Genomic DNA, 23679 nt, shown 5'->3' on the forward strand with positions numbered 1-23679 from the left:
TACTAGAGCAGGTCAGTATATGAGAAAATGTATCCAACAGGTGTCTACGCAGGCATCTAGATTAAAAATTACAAAGACTTAAACTGTGGTTATGAGAATTACGGTGATTTGCAGATTTCAAATATACCAATGGTATGAAATTTGTAATTTTTTCAGTAGTAGTCATTTATTTATTAATCAGAGGCCCCTTTCAGAAAATCGCATTGCAATTTCTGAACACAATTTAAGAATTTTAATAAATATACTTGTAATATGGCTTTATATACACATGCCTACACAGCCATACCTATATACAAACAAACACAAATAGTTGCTCTTATAATTGAGATATTTCACCTTTTTTGGGATTAGGAAAGTTTACATTAATTTGTCATTCCCCAAACCCAATAGCTTCAAATATAAACAAAATGCTTAGGATATATATGACTTCTCATTATCAAACTACTACAATTACTGAGAAATCCAAACACAGTTTTCAGCTAAGGCAGATAAACAGTTCATAAGGTGAAAATCTTCCATGTCAATAAACCCTAGGACTTTTTAAATGACATTTTTATATCACAAGATGATTTAATATGAAGTACATTTTATTATATATTGTCCCAAAGATTACTTCTTTTCAGTTTTCACCAATTGTTAGGACTTGGAAAAAACCTTGAATGTTTCCAGATTGAGTCTATTCCCCCAGCTGTGTGTGTCAAAATTCTAATGAATTGCTCTTAGGTGTCTACAATATGTACAAGATATTGATATGCCAGATTGGCTGTTTAATATACAGTTGAAAGTTCTAAGAAGGAGACAGTTTTGATTTCATTTATTCATTAGTGATATTTTCTAAGCCATGGGAATTATTGAGAACATAACATAAGAGAAAGAAATGTAGAATTAAAAGGGGAAATTGTTGAAGATAGAATCTGAGAAGTAATGAATATTTAAGAGGCTAAAAAATGAAGAGCGGTCCTCAAAGGAGTCTGGGAACAAGAAGTTAGAGATGACAAAAGTCAAATATAATATCTTAAAATCAAATGGGCAGAGAGTTAAAATCAAACAAACAAAAGAAGACAGTCAAAGAGAAGAATGGTGTATTAGGTCAAATGCAACTGAGAGCTCAAGTTACACGTGACCAAAAATGATCCACTGCCACAGCAAAACAGAAACTGCCAGTGACCTTAGACAGGTCTTTGGCATGCTGACAAAGAAAACTATTTTGAAGTGAGTGCTAAGTGATGGACAGAAGAAGGAGTGATGGTATTGCTAGAAATGGTTTGTAAGTTGAGATATTCTTTTTTATTTATTATTTTTAAAATTTTATTTATTTATTTATATTATACAGCAAGTTCTTATTACTTATCTATTTTATACAGATATTCTTTTTTTTAACATCTTTATTGGAGTATAATTGCTTTACAATGGTGTGTTAGTTTCTGCTTTATAACAAAGTGAATCAGTTATACATATACATATGTTCCCATATATCTTCCCTCTTGCATCTCCCTCCCTCCCACCCTACCTATCCCACTCCTCTAGGGTGGGACAAAGCACCGAGCTGATCTTCCTGTGCTAAGCAGCTGCTTCCCACTAGCTATCTATTTTACATTTGGTAGTGTATATATGTCCATGCCACTCTCTCACTTTGTCACACCTTACCCTTCCCCCTCCCTATATCCTCAAGTCCATTCTCTAGTAGGTTGGCATCTTTATTCCTGTATTGCACCTAGGTTCTTCATGACCATTTTTTTGTTTGTTTTTTTAGATTCCATATATATGTGTTAGCATACGGTATTTGTTTTTCTCTTTCTGACTTACTTCACTCTGAATGACAGTCTCTAGGTCCATCCACCTCACTACAAATAACTCAGTTTCATTCCTTTTTATGGCTGAGTAATATTCCATTGTATATATGTGCCACATCTTCTTTATCCATTCATCTGTTGGTGGACACTTGGGTTGCTTCCATGTCCTGGCTATTGTAAATAGAGCTGCAATGAACATATTGGTACATGACTCTTTTTGAATTATGGTTTTCTCAGGGTATATGCCCAGTAGTGGGATTGCTGGGTCATATGGTAGTTCTATTTGTAGTTTTTTAAGGAACCTCCATACTGTTCTCCATAGTGGCTGTATCAATTTACATTCCCACCAACAGTGCAAGAGTTTTCCCTTTTCTCCACACCCTCTCCAGCATTCATTGTTTCTAGATTTTTTGATGATGGCCATTCTGACCGGTGTGAGATGATATCTCATTGTAGTTTTGATTTGCTTTCTCTAATGATTAGTGATGTTGAGCATTCTTTCATGTGTTTGTTGGCAATCTGTATATCTTCTTTGGAGAAATGTCTATTTAGGTCTTCTGCCCATTTTTGGATTGGGTTGTTTGTTTTTTTGATATTGAGCTGCATGAGCTGCTTGTAAATTTTGGAGATTAATCCTTTGTCAGTTGCTTCGTCAGATACTCTTGATAAAAGAATAAAGAGGAAGCATTTGACGATATAGGGAGAATGAGATTAAAGGAATAAATCTCATTTATTTAAAGGATATGGAGAGAGGATTTTGCACAGTGGAGCTAAGAATTTGATATGGATCAACCAGAAAGGGAGCAGTTTAGATAAAGTACAAAAAAAAAAAAAAATCAGTGTTAAGCTAGATGATAAATCCAAAGACAGGTGGTGTTCTAGAGACTATGTATCTCCCTGAGTTCCAGAAACTGGAAGTCCTGAAGCAGAAGAGCGAGATGTTTAGAATAATAGATGTTCAAGAGATTTGTTCAGAGTTTGAAATATTGAAATTAACTTCTAACTAATGACAAATCTCATGGTATTGATAAGGGGGTAAGTAGCTAAAGCAGAGTGGAAGTGAAAATAGCAGAACATCAAGGAGTTCTGGGACTAGCATTCTGGATGGTTATTATTTTAGATGTAATTTTCAATGAAATGCCAGAACTTCAAATGAAAGTGAAATTTTAGTCAGATTCTAGAGCCATCAAAGAAAATAGAGAAAGGTTATGTACAAAACAAAGAGGAATGAAAGGTAGTAAACTAGAATAACATGAATCTTACAGAAGGTGAAGTTTTATGTGGAAGAAAATTTAATGACTTAAATTTTAAAAATTAACTAGATGAATGATGTACTGTGGATTATGACAAAATATAGGAATTTTACTTGATGAACATACAGTCAACCTCAAATTATACTATAGATATGTCTATCTAAAATATTCTTTTTAGATTAAATTATTTTACTTTAGACTCTCCTACATTATTTAGGTACAGCTCAGAAATGACCAAGATAGGCTTTCAGACTCAAGTGATACTGTAATAGGGAATTAAGATATTCTCTTGTTAAGAACATATAGATATAACAAGTAGTAATGTGTTAATCATAATATATTTGTATTATATATACATTATTTGGGGTTTCTGAAAATCTTTTGTCTATACTAAATAAGTTAGCCAGGAAAGATTGCTTAATTCATACAAATGCATTTGATAATTTTCTGAAAAGACTTTAGAACATCTCTTTACTTTCCCAGCTCTATGGTGGAAAAGGTAAATATTTTAACAATATGTTCAATTGATGATATATCTTGCCCTAACATCTAATCATACACACACACACACACACACACACACACACACACACCCCTTAAGTTCTGTATATTAAAATGCACAGAATACTTATATAATACCACATAATGCTACCCTATAATCATTTAGATGGTACTATGAATAAAAGCTGTTTCAATGTGGCTTTATTTGACAGTTTACTCTAACTCATTTCAATAGAGAACTAGTACTCATTAATATATATGGTGAGGGCTTCCCTGGTGGCACAGTGGTTGGGAATTTACCTGCCATTGCAGGGGACATTGGTTCGAGCCCTGGTCCAGGAAGATCCCACATGCTGCAGAGCAACTGAGCCTGTGCACACAACTGCTGAGCCAGTGCTCTTGAGCCCGCAAGCTACAACTGATGAGCCTGCTTGCTGCGGCTACTGAAGCCCGTGCTCCTAGAGCCTGTGCTCCGCACCAGGAGAAGCCACTGCAATAAGAGGCCCCTGCACTGCGGCAAAGAGTGGACCCTGCTTGCCACAACTAGAGAAAGCCTGTGTGCAGCAATGAAGACCCAATGCAGCCAAAAATAAATAAAATAAATAAATTTATTAAAAAAATAAAATAAACTATATGGTGAAAAGATAAGAGTACTCTTCAGGGTGATATTTGGTAACTATTAAAAATTAAATATTACTGATTTATATAAATATTGGGATTATAATTTTGTAAAACATTATGCCCCTGAAAATGTTTAGAATTCAAATTTATAGAACCCTAAGAATAAATGAAAGGGATGTCAAGAAGCTATCTTCTGAGAATTATGAATGAAAGAACAGAGAAATCATGATACAAAATAAATGACCATGGGAACATTTTTAAAGTAGAATTAATTCTCTAAGATTTAAATATCTAAGATTTAGACATTTAAGAAAGAAAATATATAAAATATCTATATGAGAGAAAATAGCTATATAAATTTATTAATAATATGTGAGTAGAAGCTAAACTTTTAAAAATGACAAACGCAATTGAAATGGTGAGAATCCTATATCCATTCTTTATACCAGGATATATTCCAGATACCAAAAATATTTTATGTAAAAAACAAAACCATAACTTACAAGTGTGAAAATAAAACATCAATAACATTTTTAAAGTTTGGAGGATGAAAAAATAATTCTAAGCTACACAAAACAGACAATATGAAATATGTAATTGACAAATTTAGATTTATAAGATTTATTTTTTTCCAGAAGAAAATAAAAAACAGTGACTGTGGCCTGTACACCAATTCATAAAGACATATATTATTAAGGCAATAAAAACATCTAAATAAACAAAAATGTGGGTAAAGACTTTGAATGGGCAATATCCTGAAAAAATACATGTAAATCACAAACAAGAGTATGAAAAATTTCTCTAGTGATCCAATACATGGAATCTAATACTAAATGAAATTGTTTTTCCAATCCTTAATTACTAAAAATTGATATCTGTGGATATCCAGGGTTATTGAGAAAAGGGAAAAAAGACATTCTGAAGTATTGTTTTCAGTCTGTAAATTAGGAGGGTAAATTTTGCAATACAAAATTAGGATTTCAAATGAGCTTATTATTTTTACAAGTATGACTAAAGTTCACAAACATGAATACATAATGAATAATGTATTACATCAATAATGAATACATCAATGCATAGTACATGGTAAATATTCAATAAATATTTTTCAACATTCAACAAATATTGCTGAATAAACAAACATAATATTGCTTTATTATGGAAACAGTTAGGTATGTATCCAGAGAATGTGTATTGATCATCCAAGCAAAAGTATATCTCTAGTAATATTGGCCATGTAGATCATAAACTATTGACACAAAAATTTATCTAGAAAATATGCTGACAGAGAAAGCTATTAGAGAACAATGTGTAAAATATGTGAAATTATGTATATAGACACAGAGAGATATCAGTATCATATTAATGAAAATGTTAGTAGGTGGATAATGCTTTATTCTTTTAAATTTTCATATTTTTTGAAATTTATCTTATATATTCATCATTTTATTATAGCAAAAAGTGAAGCAATTATTATCTTCCAAAAATAATCTTATTCATTGAATCTGTTGTTTTGCCAACAAAGGATATACAAATTAAGCAAAAAACTAATACATGAAAATCAGACATTGGCACACTACTATCTTTTGAGATTATAGAGAATATTATCCTATAATTTAGCACATCTAAATTTAACACTGTGATTATTTATATTTTCAAGAGATTTATAACAGGATCTGAGTAACTATTTGAATATGAGCTGTTTTGTGGAATGTGGAAAATGAAATTGTTTTTAACCAACTAGATAGATGAGAAAATGTATACGAATAAATAAACCACTTTATGACATTTTCTTACAATAATGAAACATTATTAATAACACATTTTAAAAGCTCATGTACTTGTTTTTAGATTGTTTACATAGAATTCCATTGTGATGCATTCCCAGTCTTTTGGAACATTTCCTTAAGGAAAAAAATCCCAGGGAAGAGAGAAGACTAATGCTGCTTCAAGCTATGTCTTAATAGGCTCCCTTGCTTTTTTACATTACTTATCATACATTATTTCCATAATGCTGCTAATGAATACAATTTAATCAGAAACAGTAGTTGTCAAAAACAAAACAAAACAAAGTTTAGAAAAAGAAAGAAAAGAAAAATGATCTCTTTGAAATTTAAATGTTCTCACACAGTCTCACATTCAAATATGAATTGGGAATCAATAATTTGCTGTCGATAGACTAACTCTTCTAATAGTTGGTGCATATATAATATAGGTACTTGCTCAAGATCAAATATTGCTAACCCAACCATTTTGGAGCTTGGGGATTATAAAATAAAATATTTCATAATATCAGACTCAGGAAACATCAACATGTCATGAAAGATGAATCAAAATAACCCTGACACTGCAAGCAATACACAGGCTTAAATGCTGCATCATAATGAAAGACAGAACAATTTACAGAGGATCACACCTCATGCACTTTTCGAATTGTTATTAGTTATGACAGTTTTATTACTTGAACCTTGACTGGCAGAATGGCTATCCCTTAGCTGTTTGATCTCCTAAGATTCTGCAAACAATCCTGTCACATATATAAACAGAATTCTCAACACTTATGTGAGTATCCAATGACATTAAGATTACAGCAGTGTAAATTTGACTAGTATTTTAAAGTAGCCACAGTGAGAAGAGGTCCATTTTCAATACCTGGGATATTAATATATGCCAGTGGTTTATACTGTGGTTTAGATTGAAACCCCAAAGAAATCACTGGCTAAAGTAAGAAATTCAAGAGATGTACATATGGCAAGGGCCTGTAAGTCAGTTACGAAGACTTAGAGACAACAAAATTGCACTATTCTTTACATCATTAGTTGATTTGCAAAATAGAAAACATAAAACATATCATAAAAATATGTTTTGAACAACATATTTTTATACTTTGTGATTTATAGTACATATCACATAGCATAATAAGATAGATCTGAAATAGAGTTTCTTCTCAATATATTGTTTCAGTATGTTTGCAGCTCTTAATAAGTTGATGGTTTACACATTATTTATTTGTTTTATTTTTTTATCTCAATATGTCAATCTTAAGAGCAAATAAATTTTGATTTTCCTGAAATTTCAAGATTAGAGAAGCTATCTTCATCTAGCATCACTTTTTAAAAAAGATTTGACATTTCTCTTTATTAACTAGTAAGTTGTTGAACTATTTTGAAATTTGCTTAAGAAAAAGAAAGGTGGAAATAGCCTGTCAACTACTTTTGAGGATCAAGAGAGGATCTGTGGATAAACAATAATATTGATTAACATTAATGTAAGGTAAAATTTTTGAAATTTCTAACTAATACATTCAGTATTAATCAATATTAGAGGGTTATTCAATTTGTGTGTGTGTGTATGTGTGCATGCACACATGCATGTTTCTGCATGCTAGAAAGTTCTGATGGCTTGACTATGAATATTCACCTTTTTAGTAGTATAGCATAGTTCCTGATTTTTTAACTTGCTTAATAAGTATCTGATGAATTAAGTTGAATGAAATAATTATCTTTTGTTACTCAAGTAGCAAAAAAAAGTGTTTTTTAAGTATAAAATTTAAAACAAACAATTTAAACTATCATGTTGTGAGGTAATCATGTGGAAACAGAAAACATCTGTGACATAAAATTTTGTAAATTACCATATACACTGGCTTCAAAATTATAATGATTCTTTCTCTAAAACTGAAGAAAAAGAAAAGTGTGTGACATAAAATTGTAAATAATACAATAGCATACAATATGCTGAAGAAGAGATATTTTGAAAATTCTGTCAAATTTTAAAATGAGTGAAATATGATTCATGAAATTTCACTCTCTTTTCCTGAAATATTTTTTTTCTGAAGGTCATCAAGAATACAGCTAACTGATGGATATGTTTTGTTATTTTCAGTTTATGGGGGCCCATATAACCCAGTTTCTTTGTCCAGTGGCACATTTGTTAACATTTCTTCAAAGACCAGAATATCAGCATTGACAGGTATTATTAACTTATCTCAGTCTTGAAATCTACATGTAATATGAAAAAACTGGTGATATTGCTGCCCACTTGTAAAAGGGTTCTATTAGTGATTAAATTTCTAGAAGACAGATAGCCACTTAATTCCCATAGCTTTCACAAAATGTAACCTTGACTCTTACCAAAAAATAAATAAGCTGCCAAATTACTTCATTTCTCCATCTAAATTATTGACAAGGCCCATAATTCCTTTCGCTGAGGAAACTACTAGAGAAAGAATATTAGCTGCTTCCTGAATTAGCAGTATAGGGCTTTTTTAAGAAAAGCGTTCTGGCACTTCTTTCTTTGGTGGCATTTATCATTTTTCTAGCTTCTTTTGTTGAGAGATCAGGGGATTCTACAGCCTTGTCCTGGAGGCTCCTTTCAGATTGCCTGGAGAATGCTCATTATTTTATCCTATATGTGATAAATCCTTCTACTGTGTTATCTTTTTTTGGAGTTACTCTCCTTGAGCCTTTCAAATTTAGCATTGTTTATTTCCCCCTGACCTTTTGACAGAGATGTATATGCATTTATACTATCACAATCAATTATATATCCCTTCATGTGGCTGAATCTACAACTGGACTGCTAATTCCATTGTTCCTTCTCTTGCTTTTTTTCCCAGAGCTCTTTTTGACAGCTGCAGAGACAAGTGGTCTAATAGATTACAAATATCATTGAAACTTCTTATGATGTTGTCAACTAATAGATACCATGCAAGTCATGGGCAAAATTATTTTTCTTTCAGAAGTGAATTTTATGACTTACAGTCAGTGTACAAATTACACTTCAGCTGATTGTAGTTCTTTTTTTTTTCACCACAGTTTATATACTACTAATTCTTAGATTAGTTTCACAGTAGAAAATTCCATTACCAATTTTAAGCCATATTTGCATACTTTCCTTTTATTCATATTAATAGATGTTTTTAATTTAATAGTTGGTCTTATGGTGCCATATGACATTAGACAGGGATTTCAGTTATTGTAACAAATTGAGAACTATGCTTAGACTGATAGCACTATTATTTATTACATAATTTCTAAAACTAACTTTCTGCCTAGTTCCCTACTTGCCAATGGGGATTAACAATAGCCTTTCCCATGTAAAATAAATAGGTATTGTTTGGATTTCTGCCTGAAGTAATTAACAAATATATGGCTCAGTAAAACAGAGACAATGGAGGTTAGTGGTTAGACTACAGGGTATAGAGTCATAGTCCCTGAGTTTAAATTCCAGCTCAGCCACTTAGCTATATGACCTTGGGTAGGTTACCTAATAATTTTTTTAAAGACTTTTATCTGTAAAATGAAAATTATAATACTACTAGATGATCATAGAGGCGTTGTGAATATTTTTAAAAATTTGCTACATGGGAATATCTTAAGGGATTCATGTCACAAAGTGAGTATTTGATAAAAGCTAACTATATTTATTTTTATTATTATAAATGTTAATGCAAGGTAGCTAGAGCTTGACATGCAAAGATACTATAAGGCATAGTATTTCATAGCAAGTGCTGAACTTTGATGTTGGCTAGAATTATAAACCACAAGACAAATGTCACAAGAAAAGAGCTTTCCTTTTCCTTCTTCATGGTTTCCTCCAATTTGCTTATACAAGTGTTTATCAATTTTGACAAATATGTTGCTAGTCCATATAAACTCTGTGAATGGAAAAATTCCATAGATTGCTATTCTAATTTCATTCTGGTATTATTTCTGATGGTTTTCTTTATTTAATTTTTAAACATCTATTTTGGATTCTGCACCCAACTGCAACAAGTGTGTAGTAAGGTAGAGTTCCCCCCTACACCAACAAACAATGCTCAGGACACCACCCTGGTATCCTACAATTTGATTCAATTTTAATGCTATCTACCTGGAGATAGCATCAGGTTCCACAGGCTAAATGTTCAATCCTACAAAAGTTCCCTCCCCCTCCCCCCGCACTTCAGATGCCAGTTGCAAGTCCAAGTTATAACCTGCGCTTCTGACCAACTTCAGAGGCTTCAGAGGTTCTCACGACCCCCTCCTTGGGCTCAATTAATTTGCTAGTGCAGCTCACAGAACTCAGAGAAACATTGTACTTAACTATATGATGGGTTTCTTATAAAAGGATGTAACTCAGGAACAGCCAGATGGAAGAGATGCAAAGGGCAAGGAGTGGGGAAAAAATCACAGAGTGTCCAGGCTCCCTCTCTAAATCTCCACCTGTTCACCAACCTCTCTGAACCCCTCCTTTGGGGGTTTTATGGAAGCTTCATTACATGGGCATGATTGAGTAAATCACAGTCCATTGACAATTGATTCAATTTCCAACCCCTCTGAAAGTTCCAACTCTCTAATTATAGCTTGACAATCAGCCCCCATTTTTTGGTGTGGTCCGAAATTCACCTAATTAACATGACAAAAAACACCTTTACTGCTGTTATCACTTAGGAAATTCCAAGGATTTTTGGAGCTCTGTGCCAGAAAAAGGGGATAAAGAACAAATATATATATATATATATTTTTTATTATAAATCACAATATCACAGCATCCTAATATATTTTGATAAGAAATATGAGCTAGAAACACTAAAAAGCATTTACTACTTAAAAATGTCTAAATAAAAAAGTAATAAAACTTTGTTTCAAATAAGGATCCAAAATATTTATGGTGAATTATCTAGAAACAATTCATCAGGTGTTTGGTACATATGCTTACATGAGTCAGAATCTCATAATTAGTTTTGTCAATTATGTATAAGCTTTGATATAAACTTTGAAAATAGGTTTTGATATAACTTTGAAGTTATTTAGTAAATGTTATAAGATCTGTTACCACAAAAAGATTGAATCTCATTCAATATTCTTGAAATATTCATTGGAATTTATATCTCAACCACCTTTAAAACTATGGTTTTAGTTATATAATGAGGGTATTTACCTCCACTAAACAATCATAAAAGTGGACATTCATAATAACTGCTTGGTGTCTACTTTCTTTTTAGATATTCTGCATGATATTGGAATGCTTTTTGGGGCAACTTATCTTGTGATTGCAAACCATTTGAACTACAAAACCTATAGCAGTTTAAAAAAATTAGAAGAAAATTGTTTTAAAAAAATTTATATGAAAACTATCTCTATAAATATAGTTTTGTACAGCAATGGTATTTTTCCGATTTCTGTTAGAGATTCTTTGGTTTTCAACAAGGACACAGTTCCAAAAGCATATATTCACTAGGCCTTTGCTTTGAGAATTCTTTAAATTAGTATTATTAAAATAAAATAATTTTATCAATGCCAACTAGCACATTCATCCCTCTTCTACGGAGATACAGACTGTAGGAATTTAAATAATTTTGAGTATGATAAAGCATAACAAAATAACTTCTAACATTCAGGCAGAATTTGTTTACTGGAATTTATTTGTTATTCTGGCAAACATTTTGATTGTTAATTAATCCACAAAATAGAGTACATCATTACAGATTTAAATTAATAAATACCATATTTCAAAAAGACATGTGCACCCCAATGTTCCTTGCAGCACTATTTACAATAGGCAGGTCATGGAAGCAACCTAAATGCACATCAACAGACAAATGGATAAAGAAGATGTGGTACATATATACAATGGACTATTACTCAGCCATAAAGTGGAACATAATTGGATCATTTGTAGAGACGTGAATGGATCTAGAGATTGCCATACAAAGTGAAGTAAGTCAGAAAGAGAAAAACAAATATTGTATATTAATGCATATATGTGGAACCTAGAAAAATGGTACAGATGAACCGGTTTGCAGGGCAGAAATTGAGACACAGATGTAGAGAACAAACATATGGACACCAAGGGGGTAAAGCGGTGGTGGTGGTGGTGGTGGTGGTATGATGAATTGAGAGATTGGGATTGACATATATACACTAATATGTATAAAATGGATAATTAATAAGAACTTACTGTATAAAAAAATAAATAAAATAAAATTCCAAAAAAAGAAACAAAGCTAAAATATGTTACAACTTTAAAATAAAAGTAATCTTTGTAGTTACTTTCATAATAAACATATAGTGAATTTGAAATAAATAAATAAATAAATAAATAAATAAATACACGGTTGTGGCTCTTTGTGAGTTCTATTATTTTCCAAAAATAATAACAATTATGATTCTATTAAAGTTATATTATATCCCAAGGGAGGAGTAAATTACTTTTGGAATAAAGAATATATGGAGTAGGTGTTGAATTGAGTAACATGAAATAGGATAATCCTACTCAACTAGCATATGTAATAGTATACATACAGGAAGTTTTTTTTTGTTTTTGTTTTTGGTTTTTTTTTTTTGAGGTACGATGGCCTCTCATTGTTGGGGCCTCTCACGTTGCAGAGCACAGGCTCCGGATGCGCAGGCTCAGTGGCCATGGCTCACGGGCCTAGCCGCTCCGAGGCATGTGGGATCTTCCCGGACCGGGGCACGAACCCATGTCCCCTGCATTGGCAGGTGGACTCTCAACCACTGCACTACCAGGGAAGCCCACGGGAAGTTTTTTTTTTAAGTCTCTTGAAATCTTAAAAAAGATTCACATAGTTTTAGGCAGAGTGTCACCTGGACTTGTATAATTCTTTATTCTTCATCTCAGTTTTCAAAGCAAGGTTTAATTCTTCTGTGAGACCTTTGTGAGAAGATGAGAATGACTAGAGTGTGGTGTATAGAGACATGAGTATGAAAATCAGTGAAGCTCTCCAGGAGAGACTTCAAGATACAAACAAGAATGATAATTACAAGTGTTAATGAATAAATAGGTGGAGATAAAGAAAGACTAGTGGAGGATTTGCAGCTGAGGGCTCTTTACCATTTTGGTACATGAAATAAGAAGAGGAGAAATAGGCAAAAGTATATATTTGTGTGTGTATGCATATATATAATTCATAATTTTATCTCTTTTTCATGAAAACCATTGCTCTTTCCCTTTTGCCTTAACAGCTAATATTATGACTGTAGTTTCCTCCCCTTTCTACCTCTTCACCAGTCTGATTGTTATGGTGTCACCAAGGTAATCTAAAATATGACTCATAACAAAGCAGAACTGAAAAATTATGAGCCTTAGAAGAGCATAAGATAGTCATTTTATAGGACAAGAAAAGTCACCCTAAAGAAAGTTCTAAAATAGAGCTAAGAAAAATGTTACACTGACACAAGCCAGAGAAATAGGAGGAAGACAAGAAATCAAGTTCAGTCAGAACACCTAAGAGAAGAAAGGTTAGAGATAAACGACATGTAGAGAGAATTTTCCCCTCAGGAAACCTAGTCTTCTGATAAGAGTTATATATATATATATATATATATATAAATAATTTGTTTTCTTTACAAGATTAACAATTCCTATTATAACTCCAGGGCCTAAAAATAAACATCATCCAAAACATCTTAATAAAAAATGATTTGGTGTCAAAAAGTAAAGAAGTAACTGTAAAAACCTCACTGTTACAGAACGGTAGTTATAAAACAACTGTAGATATAAAACTACATATATATTTTTATTGTTAAAATAATTTATGAATTTGAATAAAGTATTCAATATTGGTCAATCTAAAAACTAAAAACATGAAACATTAAGCAATACGACACATAATTTTTTTTACCATTATATAACAGTCACATATTGTTAGATTTAGCAATATATTTTTATTTCCTTTCACCATTTGGCAAATGTATTAAGCATAATGTCCAATTTAATTCACTTCTAGATATTTCTCTGTAATGTGATACAGAAAAAAATGTTTTTGTGTTTCTGTACTTTGTAAAACCTGAAGACCAATATGTTTTTGAAATACACTATAATAAATACAAGATCTTCTGAATATTATTTTTCTTTAAGTGATGGGTATACTTTTAAAGTAAAGATAATTTTGAAAAAGTAGAAAAAGTTACAATTTATTTAAAGCTGATAAAGATTAGAACTGTGCTTCAAAAAGTGAATAAAATAATAGGGGTCAAGAAATCCTTAAGTCTTGATACAGGTATTAAAACTAACCATATTATCGTCATATTTTCAATTGTCCAGTTCTGAAACTGGATGTTACTAGGATTTTTCACAAGCTACTACACCTCACTTTTCTAAATACTAGAAAAGGCTCTAGACCACATAAATGTAGAACTGGCTCTAAAATTTTAAGTCACTGTATAATTATGTCTATATGTAGATACAAACTAACATAAAAATAGTCATAATATCACACATAAAGGTGACTGCACATTCTTTCTAAACATACATTAGCTTTTGATTAACTTCCTTGTTTCCAGACAGTGATAGAAATAATATATTCTTACATTGTCATTATTAACTTAAATGAAATAATTTTGTTGTATCTTTCTGCTTTATAGCAAAAAGTCTTTTTTAAATGTCTTGCACTTATTACTACAATCTAAACTTTCTGAAACTTTACTATATAAAATTACTAAGTCTTTCAAAGGATGGAAATTCAATTGCTAGCTTAACAAAACAAATGCATTTAGAATGTAAATAAACTGGAAATACCTGAAATAACCAGGGTAACATCTTTCACATATATTATGTACTAAGATACAAATTTTGAGTTTTCAATAATTTAGAAAATATTGGCATAAATATACAGAGAATTTAATTACCAAGCTAAAAGTTAGAGAATTAATCCACAACAGATGTCTGCACTTCACTTGTTTTATTCTTTTTTCTCTACTATAATGCATTTCTGGTTCCCTTCTCCATATCCAAATCCTACATGTTTTTATGGCAAAATATCAGAACTCACCTGCCTCAAGAATTTTAAACTGACTAAGCATATTTCAAATACTTCTATTTCATCCTGTATCTGCTTTATATTCCTATTAAAAATTCTAAAGAGAACTTTCCCCAAATATTTATAAATTTTATATACATTGACTACTTGGGTTTTATTTTTATATTCTTTATATATACATATATATATATATATATATATATATATATATATTGAATCTTCTTCATGAGCAATTTTTTGAAGGCTAATAAGATGTCTTCTATCTTCATTTGATTATTCATTATGCCTAGCATAATGTCATACACAAAAATATTCAGCAAATAGTCTACACTTTACCTGAAAGAAAATAATGAAAATAATAAAACAGTTCTACCAATTTTACTTTCAAATATTGTTAAACAATTTGATGTATTAAATTGTGAGCTTTAACTATTTTCAGAAAAGAAATGTTGTTCAACTAAATCCAAAAGTATTGAAAATGCTCCTTAGCAAAATCCACAGTATGTACAACACCAAAAGTGAATCCTAATGTAAACTGTGGACTTTGGGTAATAATGATGTGTCAATGTAGGTTTGGGGGGTGTAAAAATGTACGACTCTGTATGTTTGTGGTGTAGAATGCTGTACCCCTGTGGGGCAGGTGTATATGGGAACTCTGTGTTTTCTGCATAATTTTTCTGTGAATCTAAAACTGCTCTAAAAATTGTTTCTTAAAAATTGTTACCTAATAATTATAGACATTATCACTATGTTAACAATTATAGCTAAACTAATTGAAAAGTTGTAGAAATAAAAATTAAAGAAATCTCATATAGTTATTTCCCAATAAATAGTAATAGGAGATCTCTTAATGAGATCTCTTAAATTTAGCTACTAATAAAATTAAATAACAATTTAAATGCATTTTTTTGTAGAATTCCTATGTGGAAGATATTTGACCAGTATAAATACTGAAGTAAAAATTTTGCTCTATATTTGCTTAAGTGTAAAGAAATATCTTGTATTGATTAATGCCTTTCACATATAGGAAGTTTCTTTTTAGTATGAAAAAAGTTCAATAAAAAACTGAAAGAGTGTTGAAGATTAAAATGTGAATTAGAAAGTTAGATATGAAAATGTTCACAATGAAGAAGTGTTTAGCATAGTATTATTTCTGAGTTCCATGTAAAAATATGATTTCCACACACTCTTTCCATCATAATATTTAACTTATCCTTACAGGTAAATCTTAACCAATTTGAGAAAAAAAAGACTGTAATATAAATTCAAAATTGTGTATAAAACTTACATGCTTTGTGAAATTTTTGTTTCACGTCATGAATAGTAGATTTTTGTGTCACCTGAAAAGTAAAATAGAATTATAAGGAAAAAGTGTTCATTTGTTTGCTACATATTTGTTTAAGAAAAAAACATAATTCATATATTCAAAATGTAAAATAAGTACAAAATAGCCAGCTTGTTTTGTTTAGCTCTTTAGGCACTACTGCTTTGACAACCTTGAAAAATTTCAGCAATATAGCTTTTTCCAAAGTTTTATATTTGTATATAATAATAATAGTGAAATTATGTGAGTTCATCCAAATTTTTATCTCAAAATATACTTTTGAATTTTCTCTCCCCATATTATTAAATTTCTGGTTTCCAAATTGATGAGACTCTCAATTAGAAGTATGAGTAAATGCAAAAAGAGAAAAAATATATAGTAAAAGAGTTTATCAGAGGAGGCCAGGGATATAAAATTGATTTATATGGACAAAAGAGGGAAATGTTTACTTCAAAATATTATAAGAAAAAAATATATATCCTATCTAAGCCCTGTAGTTAATTATGTTTTTAAAGCTTCCATCCAAAAATATAATAGGTCCATCAAAAATCTATGTTAGATACTTTTTTTTTTTTTTGGAATCTCTAAGTATATTATTGTTATTTGATCCTAATCTACTGAAATTACCTCTTTCTAATGTTAGAAAAGTGCATAAAGGAAAAATGTTCCTTCATCTAAATAGGAAAATTCATGAGGATAAGAGTTTTATCCAAACACCTCAAGCCATCACAGTACTTTTTGACTTTCTAATTTTGTTCATATCAAACTTGCCAACTGAAATTCCCCTCTGCCTCTGATTCTTCACTGGCTTATGAAAACCCCAACAATCCTTCAAAGTCTACATCAAAGACATTTTCATGATCCAAGTCAAATTTATTTCCTTTCTCTAAACATGTATAGAATATTGCATGCATTATTTAATTTTTTGCTACACTAAAAATCTTCTTATGGCTATTTTGGAGGACAAAATGAAAAAAAATGCATAAAGGGATGCCACATAATAGTACTCCAGGCAGTTCTTATTAACATTATTATATTATATTTAATATTGTATTATATATCAACAGCATGATGGTGCATACATTTCTTTTACTATATTCCACTCCCTCCCATAACCAAGTGTGTGATATACCATTCAGAATTTTTTTCTTATTTTTTCTATGTATATAGTTTACTAACAAGAAAGTTCTAAGAGTTGGGCACTGAAAATGATATTAATTTCCATTTATGTTATACTTTAAATAACAAAAGAACCCTAAATGATTCTGTTACTAAAAATTTTAAATTGTTCATAGCACTGTCCTTTTCTGGAAGATGTTAGGAAATATTTGAAAAAGTTGTTTTTGTTTTTGTTTTACAACTTTATTGGAGTATAATTGCTTCACAATGGTTTGTTAGTTTCTGCTTTATAACAAAGTGAGTCAGTTATACATATACATCTGTTCCCATATCCCTTCCCTCTTGCGTCTCCCTCCCTCCCACCCTCCCTATCCCACCCCTCCAGGCAGTCACAAGTCATCGATCTGATCTCCCTGTGCTATGCAGCTGCTTCCCACTAGCTATCTACCTTACGTTTGGTAGTGTATATATGTCCATGCCTCTCTCTCGCTTTTTCACAGCTTACCCTTCCCCCTCCCCATATCCTCAAGTCCATTCTCAAGTAGGTCTGTGTCTTTATTTGCTTGAACATGTCATATTTCATTTTAATTTTGATTATTGCATTTGATATTTGAATTATATCTTTAAAAGGGGATGATTTGTTTTAACAATGTTCATTGCTTTATCTCACTGTTACTTAATCACGAAGCACTATTATATGTTGTGTCCCCTGACAGGGATGCCTAAAATCCACGTGCTATCACTAGAGTAACAAATACCGGTCCATCAGTCCTTTCAAGGGCCATCTAATTTAAAAAAATAATAATTTTCATGATTAACAACTCCTCTGTTAGGATTTGCTATATGCTCAGCTTCCGCTTTATAAGGGCACATAATCTTGTGCTTATGCGCTGGCGGTTCCAACAATCTATCAGGTCCTTGAAAACAATGATCTGGTGTATTGCAGTTTGTGTTTCAACACCATATTGCATATAAGGAAGTGTTAAGTTACTTTTGTTGAAGTCAAAAATAAAGCTGTGAATGCAAAGTCACATGAAAACAGAAGCTCCTTGATCTGATATGAAGTGTTTCACAAGTAGATTATTATGGAAAAGCTGCATGTTTTTTTCCCAAACCAGCATACATTAAATGACAATCTTCTAATTGACATATGCATAGTTTTTTTCTGAATTTACAAACTTTCAAGACTAAGATTATGTTCTCCTGAAAATACCTACACGTGGGAAGTGGGTTGTTATTAAAAGCTTTCTCACAAAATTTTAAATTTATTTTTTATTTTTTTTAATTACATTGGACTTTCACTTGTTAAAATGTTGATTTTGCATAAATCTTTGAGAACTGACCTTTCTGGAGCAACTTTAGTCAAATACAGCAGAAAAGAATATAATTAACCATTAAATGATTCAGACAGCGTTGCTCTATTAGCCACAAGACTATGCTTGATCGACTCTTTCAGTACTTTAGCTGTACTCAGAGCACAGAGAGGAAAAGATGATAATTAGCATATAGGACTTTCTGATTACTAAATTGATGACTCTGTAGCTTCATCAAGAAGTTTATTCGTAATAACTACTACTTTTTAGCCAGTTTTACCTCTTAAAAAGGACAAACTATCATTACAATAATGTATTCACTTTTATAAATCACAATTAATTGTGCAGATGGAAGAAATAAGTATTCCATCATCTGAAATTCTGAAATTCTCTTCATTAATGTTTCCTTCTAATTAGAGGAAATTAATCTTAAAATGTTAAGTACACAAGGTAAATGATGTTTGAAACAGAAATTTACCTCTGAATTTCAACTGATCATAGTTGAATTTTGAGTCATCATTACTTTATTCAACACTTAAGTTGATGGACTTAGAAAAAGCTTTTCACATTCAAGTGAAATTTAGGATTTGCTTGAATTGGCCCCCTGTGAAGATACTGCAGTATTTCACAAAAAACTTTTTTTTTGCACTATTATTAATTTTTAAAACTATATTTTAGCCACTTTCTCAGGAACTCCTTAAAATGAACAGATATCTCCAGAATACTGTTTATCCTTCTTAGAGAAATGAACATTAAATGGTAAGGAAAAATAACAACTTGAAATTTGTTTGACAGGGTAATTGCAAAGTGCAAACCAAAAATTGTAAATGAACTTTGTAAAAATATGTGTTTACTAAAGACACAGAGAGAATATATAGTATACATCAAACAAAAAGACACATAGAATATATAGGTGCATATACATTACTCAGAATGGACAGGAAGTTTTCTGAGTAAAAATATACTATTTTACTAGTGAATAACCTTCAGATTGTAACTAAGATACAAATAAGCAATCTATATGAAAACATTCTTATAAATTCAGAACATATTTGGTATTTTATAGAATATCAAGAATTTTTGCTATGAATGAAATTGACATGATGCTATAGATATGCAGAAATATCAGTTTTAATAAGGTTTAAACATTTTAAATTTAACTGGATTTCATTTACTATTTAAGAAATTCGATAATTGTTTTTTAGCCTATCAATTTTATTTCTTTACATATTACACAGGATTATTTAAAATGAGTTTTTGTTATGTCAAAATAATATATGTACGTATATACACATATTTTTCAATTTTTAGTATCATAACAAATGGTTCTTTATATGTTGCAATAACACATTTGGTCAATTCATTTTTAATTCAAAAAGAAAATAAACATTAATAAATTCTTTAAAAATTTCACCATAGAAATTTTCAAAACTATATTCTTCTGAAATAATATGCTTTAAAAAAATAAAAAAGACCCTTTATTATTATCCTCAAGTTTCATAACTAGAAAAAATGTATTTGCACATTGTTTTAATATAACATTACCCTGATGATATTGATTTTATTTTATTTCTTTAATTTTTAAAACATCTTTATTGGAGTATAGTTGCTTTACAATGTTGTGTTAGTTTCTTCTGTATAACACAGTGAATCAGCTATATGTATACATATATCCCCATATCCCCTCCCTCTTGCATCTGCCTCCCACCCTCCCTATCCCACCCCTCTAGGTTGTCACAAAGCACGGATCTGATCTCCCTGTGCTATGCATCTGCTTCCCACTACCTTGAATAATAAGCTTTTAAATAAATACTTTACTCCCCAGTAAATTATGTGTAAATATAAATTTTATTTGGGAGTATAGCCTAGATATTATTTATTTTCTTATTATATATACATATATATCATATAAATATTATAAATATGAGTAGAGGGAAAATATGGTGAAAAATATGACTGAATGTCAATCTTATTATATATAATTTTTGTATAGTTATATTATTTCACCATTGCAGGCATAAATAAAATCTCAGTAACCACTCTAAAGCTAATATTTAATTTTTATAATCCTTCAATAAAATTAAATGTCCTTTAGTGACTAGAATATTTATTTAGAGTATTTATTGCAAAACCATTTCATTTCTATTCAATATGAAAATGGTAGTCTTTCTATACTATGTATTGAATAAATAGTTATTTCTATACACTTGTTTTCTGTCTTATAACTTGAAATTCTAACATATGGAAAATATGAAAGAAAATTTAACATTGCAACTAGAGTTTGATACCCTATCAAAATAAAGAAAAAAAGAAATATGTTTTATTAAAGTAGAAAATAATTCTGGTTTTATAGAACACACAATTTTCCATGGTGAATAGTCTTTCCAGAATATTTTTTAGGATGTATGATTTATAAATTAGGCAAGAATATTTTAGGACTAGAGAGGATCATGAAGACCACATAATTAAAAGCATATATTTAAGAATAAAATAAAGCCTGGTGAAATTAATGTGTATGATTAATTCTTAGATTACTTTGATTATGCTTTCCTATTGCAGGTTTGTGAGGTCAAGAAAATAATCCTTGCATTCAGGAAAGTTTAGACTTAACATGATATTACTGAAATAAGGAAGCTCAAATCCTATTTAAATGAAGTGGTTTCTGTATAAATACTGAAGGACTATTTCAAATAAAATAGTATTACCTATGGGCAAACTAATAAGGAATCATGAAGAAAACAATCTTTTAAAAACACTATGATAAGTTTTACTTTTTCTCTTCCAATTGTATTCCTTTTATTTCTTTTTCTTCTCTGATTGCCGTGACTAGGACTTCCAAAATTATGTTAAATTAGGGTGGCAAGAGTGACATCCTTGTCTTGTTCCTGATCTTAGAGGAAATGCTTTCAGTTTTTCACCACTGAGAATGATGTTTGCTGTGGGTTTGTCATATATAGCCTTTATTATTTTGACGTAGGTTCCCTCTATGCCCACTTTCTGGAGAGTTTTTATTATAAATTGGTGTTGAATTTTGTCAAAAGTTTTTCTGCATCTATTGAGATGATCATATGGTTTTTATTCTTCAATTTCTTAATATGGTGTATCACATTGATTGAGTTGTGTACACTGAAGAATCCTTTCATCCCTGGGATAAATCCCACTTGATCATGGTCATGGTGTATGATCCTTTTCATGGTTGTTGGATTCTGTTTGCTAGTATTTTGTTGACCATTTATGAATCTATATTCATCAGTGATATTGGTCTGTAATTTTCTTTTTTTGTAGTATCTTTGTCTGGTTTTTGTATCAGGGTGATGGTGGCCTCATAGAATGAGTTTGGGAAGAGTTTGAGAGGGATGGGTGTTAGCCCTTCTCAAAAGATTTGATAGATTTGCCTGTGAAGTCATCTGGTCCTGGACTTTTGTTTGTTGGAAGATTTTTAATCACAGCTTCAATTTCACTACTTGTGATTGGGCTGTTCATATTTTCTATTTCTTCCTGGTTCAGTCTCGGAAGGTTATACCTTTCTAAGAATTTGTCCATTTCTTCCAGGTTGTCCATTTTATTGGCATAGAGTTGCTTGTAGTAGTCTCTTATGATGCTTTATATTTCTGTGGTGTCCATTGTAATGTCTCCTTTTTCATTTCCAATTTTATTGATTGGAGTCCTCTCCCTCTTTTTCTTGATGAGTCTGGCTAAAGGATTATCAATTTTGTTTATCTACTCAAAGAACCAGCTTTTAGTTGTATGGATCTTTCCTACTGTTTTCTTTGTTTCTATTTCATTTATTTCAGCTGTGATCTTTATGATTTCTTTCCTTCTACTAACTTTGGGTTTTGTTTGTTCTTCTTTCTCTAGTTCCTTTAGGTGTAAGGTTAGATTGTTTATTTGAGATTTTTCTTGTTTCCTGAGGTAGGCATGTATAGCTATAAACTTCCCTCTTAGAACTGCTTTTGCTGCATCCCATAGGTTTTGGATCATCATGTTTTCATTGTAATTTGTCTCTAGGTATTTTTTGATTTCCTCTTTGATTTCTTCAATGATCTCTTGGTTATTTAGTAATGTGTTGTTTAGTCTCCACGTTTTTGTGTTTTTTACATATTTTCCCCTGTAACTGGTTTCTAATTTCATAGCATTGTGGTCAGAAAAGTTGATTGATATGATTTCAATTTTCTTACATTTACCGAGGCTTGATTTGTGACCCAGGATGTAATCTATCCTGGAGACTGTTTCGTGTGGACTTTAGAAGAAAGTGTAATCTGCTGTTTTTGGATGTAATGTGCTATAAATATCAATTAAATCTATCTGGTCTATTTTGTCATTTAAAGCTTGTGTTTCCTTATTAATTTTCTGTCTGGATGATCTGTCCATTGGTGTAAGTGAGGTGTTAAAGCCCTTCACTATTATTGTGTTACTGTCGATTTCCTCTTTTATAGCTGTTAGTAGTTGCCTTATGTATTGAGGTGCTCTTATTATGGGTGCATATATATTTATAATTGTTACATCTTCTTCTTGGATTGATCCCTTGATCATTATGTAGTGTCCTTTCTTGTTTCTGGATGACATGATACTATACATAGAGAATTCTAAAGATGTCACCAGAAAACTACTATAGCTAATCAATGAATTTGGTAAAGTTGCAGGATACAAAATAAATGCACAGAAATCTCTTGCATTCCTATACACTAATGATGAAAAATCTGAAAGAGAAATTAAGAAAACACTCCCATTAACCATTGCAACAAAAAGAATAAAATACCCAGGAATATACCTACCTAAGGAGGTAAAAGACTTGTACTCAGAAAAGTATAAGACACTGGTGAAAGAAATCAAAGATGATGCAAACACATGGGAAGATATACCATTTTCTTGGATTTGAAGAATCAATATTATGAAAATGACTATACTACCCAAAGCAATCTACAGATTCAATGCAATCTCTATCAAATTACCAGTGGCATTCTTTACAGAAGTAGAACAAAATATCTTA

General features: G+C 30.9%; 1 protein-coding gene across 1 annotated transcript in view; it reads right to left on the reverse strand.

The window, feature by feature from the left end:
- TECRL (trans-2,3-enoyl-CoA reductase like) overlaps positions 1-23679 on the reverse strand; it is a gene marked incomplete at both ends in the record, with an annotated part of 98252 nt that overhangs the window by 55571 nt on the left and 19002 nt on the right. Inside the window, one exon of the mRNA XM_079722044.1 lies at positions 16222-16273. Within this exon, the coding sequence (XP_079578170.1) occupies positions 16222-16273 (52 nt within the window). The remainder of the gene's footprint in view (positions 1-16221; positions 16274-23679) is intronic.

The sequence above is a fragment of the Hyperoodon ampullatus genome (genome assembly GCF_949752795.1).
Source record: "Hyperoodon ampullatus genome assembly, chromosome: 1".
In the NCBI taxonomy this organism is placed as follows: Eukaryota; Metazoa; Chordata; class Mammalia; order Artiodactyla; family Ziphiidae; genus Hyperoodon; species Hyperoodon ampullatus.